We start from the raw sequence: 7,890 nt of genomic DNA, 5'->3' as shown, positions 1-7,890 counted from the left end.
GTGAGCCGGAGTTGTCTCCCGGAGGCTGCGGGGGGAGTCCCGGCGGGATTGACCCGCTTGGAAGGGAAACGATCATGCGACCTCGTTCCCTCCCTAGGGATTTGAAGCTGGGCCAGACAGCGGAGGGAAATGTGACCGTCGCTGCACCGAGCCCGGGAGTGAAGAGAACGCTGCGCTGGAGGAGAGGCAGTGGGAAACCCACTGAGGGAGGATCGAGGGGTCCCCCATCCCCACAGTGCAGAGCAGTGAGCACCAGGAGCCGCTCCGCCTGGGGTCGGGGACACTGTTCTTTCCACCGGACCGCAGAACCCGTCCGAGCCTGATGAGAAGCTCGTGAACCTATGCAGACCAGGAAGAAATACATTTTCCTGACTTTCCTCGCCTCTTGGCTTCTGCTTTTCTTCTTTGGAAGAGAGCAGCTGCGCCGTTTCGCTTTCTTTCCCAGGAGGAACGTCGCAGCACGCAGGAGTTGGCCCCGCTGGGCGGATCGTGCCCTCCTGCACAGCTTTGCGGAGCCCAGGGAGCTGCAGGGCAGCGGTGACACAGCGCAGCCCTCACCCCGAGCCCGGCGGGCGGCACAGCTGAGCACATCCCAGGGCAGCCGGTGCCGCATGGAGAGCTGCTTCGACGCCTCCCGCTGCCAGAATGGCTTCAAGGTGTTCACGTACCCGCGGGAGCACGGTGAGCCCATGTCGGAGAGCTACAGCAAGATCCTCGCCTCCATCGAGAGCTCACGTTACTACACCCCGCATCCCGAGGAAGCCTGTCTCTTCGTGCTGAGCATCGACACGTTGGACCGCGACCCCCTCTCTGCTCACTACATCCGCAGCGTGGAGCAGAGGATCCGCTCCTTCCCGTTGTGGAACAGCGGCCGCAACCACCTCATCTTCAACCTGTATGCGGGCACCTGGCCCAACTACACTGAAGAGCTGGGTTTTGACATCGGCCACGCCATGCTGGCCAAGGCCAGCTTCCACAGCAAGAACTTCAGGCCCGGTTTTGATGTCTCCATCCCTCTCTTCCCCAGGGAGCACCCGCAGCGCGGCGGGCAGAGCGGGTGGCTGCACCACAACTCGGTGCCCCCAAAAAAGAAATATTTGTTGGTGTTCAAGGGGAAACGTTACCTGACCGGGATCGGCTCTGGTACCAGGAATGCTCTGCACCACATCCACAACGGGAGGGACATCGTGTCACTCACCACCTGCAGGCATGGCAAGGACTGGGAGAGGCACAAGGACACGCGCTGCGACCAGGACAACGTGGACTATGAAAAGTGAGTGGGATGGGGCTGGGGCCAGGTGGGGGGAGAGGCTCTGTAGGTATGCACAGGGAATGGGGATAGTCTGGGGCTCTCCTGGTTTCATTTCCATCTAGTAAAGTGCTGGTGGTTTGAGGCTGATCCATTCTGTATTAAAGTTGGAGCAATCTGGTGAGAGCAGCTCTGATCTGCAGTCGCCACTGCTGCTCCTAATACGATTTCTCTTTTTCCTAACACTGATGAATGATGCTTTTCTACTCCCCTCTGCTGTCCTCCCCTAACATAAATGTTTATTTTGGAGATGAGCCTGAAACTTCCCCCCAGCCCAGCTCAGCTCCAAGTCCCATAAAACCAACGGGTGCTTGGGCATCCTGGTGTGGACATCACAGTGTGGGCTCCCTGCCTGCAGCTTTGGAACAACTTATGGCCACATGAGAACTGATGGGAAGTATGGGACACCATCCTCAAAGTATCTTAAGAGGTGCTGGGAGGTAAAAGTGGAGCCGGGGCTGTGGGCACTTGGATTAGCCAGGGCTTCAGGGAGGCTCAGGAGGATCAGCCCTCATGGTGGGGCCTTACTGGGGACAGGACAGTAGGACATGTGGTGGGCTGGTGGGATGGGACCCAAGGTCAGTCCTGCACTATGGGGTGGGAAATCCCCCTCCCACCCGGCCCAGGTAATCCTCTAATGCTGTTTGTGATACACGGGGATTTACACCTCACCCAGGACAGCTTTAGACAGCAGATTGATGGTGAGCACGTGGCACATGGCTGCGTCCTCCTGTGTCACCATGTGTCTTGTCCCACTTGTCCCCATGGGACACCTGGGCAGAAAGGCATCAGCATCTCCATCACACCCAGCCAAGGATGTGTGCAGATGTCCCCAGGTGGGACAGTGGCAGAGGGGCAGTGAGGACAGGACACCAGGGACAGGGACTCTGAGGTTTGGAGTTGTCCTTGTTTGCTTGGGGACACAGGAAGCAGCCATGCCACTGGACCACAGGAGAAGAAGCCAGCCTTGTTCGGGGCTGCATCGCCCTCCTCACTCCCAAACAAACCAGTTCTGTGCTGGATAAAGGGCAGTTGTGGCCATGCCACGGTCCTGCCCCGCTACCGCCGCCTCGGGGAGGGCTCCCTGCAGCCGCGGGTCCCCCGTGGCACAGAGCCCAGCCGGAGCTGCACAGGGGCCGTGCAGAGGGAGCACGGTGGGCACCCGGCCCGGCCCTAACAAAACAAGGAAGCCCTGCCGGCTCGATTGCCCGGAAACCACAGTGCGTCAGGAGCGGAGTGTTTGCATCGGGAGGTGCCGGCCTCGCAGCCCGGCCGGCGCCAGGCTCCCCACCACGGCCGCCTGCGAGAGAAGGATGCCCGGCCACTGGGGACACATCGCGTTCCCGTGGGGCAGGTGGCGGTGGGGTATCCCTGGGATATGGCAGAGGCAGAGCGTGCCCATGGAGTTTTTGGTCGGATGGGTTCTCTGGAGGTGCATTTTGTTCCTAAAGGTTTGTGTTGCTGGCGCCTCAGCGCTGGGCTGGCTTCCTGCAGGGATGCTGCAGCACACACAGAGGGGCTCATCCTTACCTCACAGCCACCCCAGCAGCTCCCCGAGCCTGGAGGTGGCCGGCGCTGACCCCACATCCTCACCACAGCCAGGTCCAGGGGACCTTCCCCTTCGGGTCAGCAATATCCCACATCGCTTTGGCCTCGCAGTCCCCCCCATCCCACCCAGGACCCATGCTCTTTATGTGCAGGAACAGACAAGGTCTGTCCCACCCAAACGTCAATATTGGCTTTTCCGGTGCGGTCGCAGGGCTCTGTGAATGCCTCTCCCTGCAGCTGCACAGAAGGGGCTTTCACAGCCAGGGGGATGCACTGCCCGCAGCCCCCCCCAGAGCGGTGCCAAGACTCAGCACAGTTTTGGGGCTCAGGGATTTGGGTGCTGACTGTGCACTGTGCCTCATTGCTGGGGAGCGGATGGTGTTGAGCCCACGCCTGACTCCCCTTCCCCTGCCAGGTTCGACTACCAGGAGCTGCTGCACAACTCCACCTTCTGCATCGTGCCCCGTGGCCGGCGTCTGGGCTCCTTCCGCTTCCTGGAGGCACTGCAGGTACCAGGGGGCTGCAAGGGCATGAGGGACCATCCTCGGTGTCCCTGTGCTCATGGGGTCCTGCGCAGGCTGCCTGCATCCCAGTGCTGCTGAGCGACGGCTGGGAGCTGCCCTTCTCTGAGGCCATTGACTGGGGCAAAGCGGCCGTGGTGGGCAGTGAGCGACTGCTCCTGCAGGTACTGTAGTGCTGCCCCATGTCCAGCACCAGGAGTTGACTTGATAGGAGGTGTGAGATGAGAACCCCATTCCTCCCATCCTGCAGATCCCCTCTGCTGTCCGCTGCATCCGCCCGGAGCGCGTGCTGGCATTCCAACAGCAGACCCAGTTCCTGTGGGACGCGTACTTCTCCTCTGTCGACAAGATCGTGCACACCACACTGGAGGTAAGCCTGGCCCCAAAAAGTCCTCCCGGGTACCAGGAACACCTCGGGGTGCTGATGTCCTCACACAGATCATTCGGGATCGGCTGCTCCCGCACCGCTCACGGTCCCGCATCCTCTGGAATGCACTGCCTGGAGGGCTGCTGGCACTGCCCGACTTCTCCACGCACCTCGGGGACTTTCCCTTCTACTACCTGCAGCACGGTAGGACCCCGTGCCACGGCGTGCTCTGTGTGCCTGATGCCTGCTTCCACACCTCTCCTTTTCCCCCACATTGCAGGCTCTGGCCCCTCTGACAAGTTCACAGCACTGCTCCGGGCTGCTCCCCCGTTGGGCTCCCTCTCCCAGCCCACCCTCAAGCTCATCCAGGCCATCTCCAGGTCCCAGTACTGTGCACAGGTGGGGAGGGATAGGGCTGGGAGAGGGCTGGGGTGGGATCAGGGTGGGAGGGAGGTGGAAGTGTGGCAGTGATTGTGTCACCCTCAATGTCCCCTGCTTGCAGCAACTGGACCACCTATGGTTTTATTCTGGGGCTGGTCCAAATCCTGGTGTAATGTTTTTGGGATGGAAGAGGTGCAGCCCTATGTAGAGAGCTGGGCTGGAGGCGGTCCCACTGCAGGACCAGGAGGGTTCAGCCCCAGCTGCCCTGCAAACACTGATAACAGACTTCAGGGAAAGCCCCTCCACTGTGCCTTTCCTCCTCCTCCTCCAAAGATCCTGGTGCTGTGGAGCTGCGAGAAGCCACCACCACCGAGTGAGACATGGCCACAGACTGCTGTGCCTCTCACCATCATCCAGGGCAGGACGAAGGTACACAGAGCAGGATGCAGGGAGCCGGGGTACACACCCCACAGTACATCCCATATTGAACTCCCACCTCTGCTGCAGCTCAGCGACCGCTTCTTCCCATACTCAGCCATTGGGACGGACGCAGTGCTCAGCCTGGATGAGCACACCAGCCTCTCCACCAGCGAGGTGAGCACTTCCCAGCCCCATGGATCTGGGCAGGATGCGTGGTGGTCACTGCAGAGCTGGTAGTGAGTGCTGTCTCCATATCTCATAGCTCAGGGACAGGCAATGGGGTGGCCATCAGCCTCCTCTCACGAGTCCCTGTGAGGGTTGAGGTGATCCCATCCCCTGCCCTTTGCAGGTGGATTTTGCCTTTGTGGTGTGGCGCAGCTTCCCTGAGCGCATCGTGGGCTTCTCTGCATGGAGCCACTTCTGGGATCCCGAGCAGAAGCGCTGGGGCTACACCTCCAGGTGGACCAACAAGCTCTCCATCGTCCTCACCACCGCCGCCTTCTACCACAGGTACCTGGGTGGATGGGGAGGGCCCCGTGGGGCTGTGAGGCTGAAGCCTGCCCTCCTCATTCTCCACAGGTATTACCACAGCCTCTTCACGGAGTACCTCCCCGCGGGGCTGCGGGAGCTGGTGGACAGCCTGACCGCCTGCGAGGACATCCTTATGAACCTGCTGGTGGCTGCTGTCACCAAGCTGCCTCCCATCAAGGTCACACAGTGGAAGCAGCACAAAGAAGCTGCGTCTCAGCCGGTAGGATGGCATCCTGAGGTTCAGGGACACCTCAGCTGGGGGCAGAGCCCTTCACCCTGCATTCTCCTCCTGCCCAGGTGAAGGACACAACAGCAGGCAGCACCCGGCGTTTCTCCCAGCAGCAGGATTGCCTCAACCAGCTGGTGGACTGGTTTGGCTCCATGCCCCTCGTATCCTCCCAGCTGCGCCTCGACCCAGTGCTCTTCAAGGACCAGGTCTCTGTCCTGCGCAAGAAATATCGCTACTTGGAGAAGCCCTGAGCTCAGCCGTGCAACCCAAACCCCTGCACAGACCTCGCAGGGCATGGCACAGCCCTCCTGGACCAAGCGCTGCCACGGGGCTTTATTCCTGATTGGGTTTTACCAGTACAATAAAGATCTGTGGAGGTGCAAAGTCTGACATGGGGTGAGCATACCGTAGCCAGCAATGGCACAGCGCTGTGCCAGCTCTCACAGCACCTCTGGGCTCAGCAGTCGCTGCTGTGCTCCTGTGTTTGGTTCCCGAGCAGCAGCACAGCACCGGGAGCTGCACTGTGGCCGCGGGTGCCCCATAGCCATCCCTGCCCCACACACTGCAGGGCCACCTCCCAGTCCTTGTGTCCCCGTGATGCTTTCCTGCCACCATCCCCACTCCGCAAGCAGCTGGCCGGGAGGGCTGAGCTTCCCAAAAGTAAACAGAGCAGCGATAAGGGGTGAGAGCAGGCCGAGCCGGTCCTCCCTCCCCCAAACGGAACAGCGGGACCGGGGGCTCCTCCCTCTGCACCCCTGCATCCCGCTCTCCCCCCAACGCTCCCCAGAGCTGGAGGGGAAAAAGCGTTGTTTCAGGCGCTTTTCTCAGCTAAAATAGTGAAAAGCAAAGCAAGCGCTGCCCCCCCGCCTCCTCCTGCAGCCCTGGCTCTGCTTTCACTGCCGTCACTCCCCGATAAAACCCCGCTGCCTCCAGACTCAACATCGCCCATCCCGAGGCCGTCCCCCGCGGGCACCCGGCGCTGCTGTTTGCTCGCGTTTATTTTCCTCGTATTAAAAAAAAAATTGGTGGGAGAAGGACGGGGAGGAACGGCGGGGCTCAGCGTCGCTCAGTCGCTGGGAGGCTGACACTCACGGCAGTCCCGCATGTCCTCGGAGTAGCTCTCGATCTGGATGGTGGTGGTGTGGAAACGGAAAGCGCGCTGCAGCCGGGAGCTGGCCTCCTCCAGCACCTCCTGCGAGTCGGCACCCGCATCTGCAAGGAGCCCGGAGGGGTGTTGGAGGCCGGGGGAACCCCCCTGCGTCCCACTCCTCCCCCCGGCCCCGCATCCCGCAGCACTCACTGATGGCGATGTGCACAGAGAGCAGCGGCTGCGAGGCTGTCAGCGCCCAGATGTGCAGGCTGTGCACCGCCTCCACGCCGCCCACCGCCAGCAGCGTGTCCCGCACCGCGTTGAAGTCCATCCCTCTGGGGGTGCCTGGAGGGACGCGGGGTGGGATGGAGACAAGGCATCTACGGGAGGGGGGCACACATCACCAGCCCCCGGGGGGCTCCCTACCCTCCATAAGGACGAGGAGGACGTCGCGGAGGATGGTCAGCGTTGTCCCCAGCACCAGCACGGAGAAGAGGAAGGTGCAGATGGGGTCCACATACTTGTACTCGGGCTGGGAGGGGTGGGAGCAGGTGAAACCCCCCAAGTGCAGCCAAATCCCCACTGGCGCTCAGCCCCATCTCACCTCACGGCTGGACAAGCCCACGTTCCCCATGTCTCCCTCCCCTCCAGACCTTAAAGAAGATGATGTAGGATGCAATGAGGACGCCGACGCTCTGCAGCAGATCCCCCACCACATGGACAAAGGCCGCACGGACGCTGGCATTGGGCTGTTCATGGGTGTGGGGCTGCTCATGAGCCCCTCCATGGCTGTGCCCATGCCCCGTTTGATGCAGAGCTGCTCCCATCCTGCAGGCAGGGCAGCAGTGACATCCCCCAGCCACCGACCTCCTGCCAAGGGGGTGACAGCACATCATACATACACGATGTTGACGGCCACGGCGCAGGCAGAGGTGATGAGCATGACGCTGCCCTCAATGTCGTAGTCACCCAAGAGCAGGCGTTGGGCTGCCAGGTACACCAGGACTCCTGTCACCACCCAGATGGACAGCACAGAGAGCAGGGCCCCCAGGATCTCTGCAGACAGCCCTCAGATGTCACTGTGCCGTGGGGACGGCACGCAGTGGGGCTGCAGCAGGATCCTGAGGTTACCTGCCCGGTGCCAGCCAAAGTTCATGGTTTTGGTGGCGGGACGTGAGGACACCCAGAGGGCAAAGAGGCTGATCATGATGCTGGCAAAGTCCGTCAGGAGGTGGGCAGCATCCGTCAGGATGGCCAGGCTGTGGGCCAGGTACCCGCCTGCAGCATGGATGGGGGATCCCCATCCAGAGCCAAACACAGACTGGGTCACCCCACTGCAAAGCAGGGAACCCTGCCCCATTGATCAGAACAAGAGGGGCCATGCAGGGCAATGTGTTCACCCAGCACTCACTCACCCACAGCTTCCCCCACCATGAAGATGAGGCAGATGCCAGCAGCCACATAGAGCTTCCTGCGCGCCCGCTGCTGCTGGCG

General features: G+C 61.5%; 2 protein-coding genes across 2 annotated transcripts in view; one reads left to right on the top strand and one right to left on the bottom strand.

Annotated features, from left to right (window-relative positions):
- The first annotated feature begins 28 nt into the window (after positions 1-28).
- On the top strand, positions 29-5,700 carry EXTL1 (exostosin like glycosyltransferase 1). Its single transcript, XM_003212541.4, has 11 exons — positions 29-1,273; positions 3,273-3,366; positions 3,435-3,542; positions 3,629-3,748; positions 3,817-3,949; positions 4,026-4,144; positions 4,460-4,555; positions 4,634-4,720; positions 4,896-5,056; positions 5,126-5,297; positions 5,375-5,700. The coding sequence occupies exons 1-11, from the start codon at positions 342-344 to the stop codon at positions 5,555-5,557; spliced, it is 2,205 nt and encodes a 734-aa protein (XP_003212589.1). The 5' UTR covers positions 29-341; the 3' UTR covers positions 5,558-5,700.
- A 586-nt stretch (positions 5,701-6,286) lies between these two features.
- Positions 6,287-7,890, bottom strand: part of SLC30A2 (solute carrier family 30 member 2) — a 3,128-nt gene continuing 1,524 nt past the window's right edge. The window contains exons 3-9 of the mRNA XM_010723444.2: positions 7,812-7,884; positions 7,528-7,674; positions 7,299-7,452; positions 7,050-7,224; positions 6,823-6,928; positions 6,607-6,741; positions 6,287-6,518 (exon numbers count right to left, since the gene is read on the bottom strand). Coding sequence (XP_010721746.2) covers positions 6,373-6,518; positions 6,607-6,741; positions 6,823-6,928; positions 7,050-7,224; positions 7,299-7,452; positions 7,528-7,674; positions 7,812-7,884 — 936 coding nt within the window. The 3' untranslated portion in view covers positions 6,287-6,372. The remainder of the gene's footprint in view (positions 6,519-6,606; positions 6,742-6,822; positions 6,929-7,049; positions 7,225-7,298; positions 7,453-7,527; positions 7,675-7,811; positions 7,885-7,890) is intronic.

This window comes from Meleagris gallopavo, chromosome 25 (genome assembly GCF_000146605.3).
Source record: "Meleagris gallopavo isolate NT-WF06-2002-E0010 breed Aviagen turkey brand Nicholas breeding stock chromosome 25, Turkey_5.1, whole genome shotgun sequence".
Classification (NCBI taxonomy): Eukaryota; Metazoa; Chordata; class Aves; order Galliformes; family Phasianidae; genus Meleagris; species Meleagris gallopavo.
The sequence above is the reverse complement of the archived record's forward strand: the minus strand, read 5'-3'. Positions and strand labels throughout refer to the sequence as shown.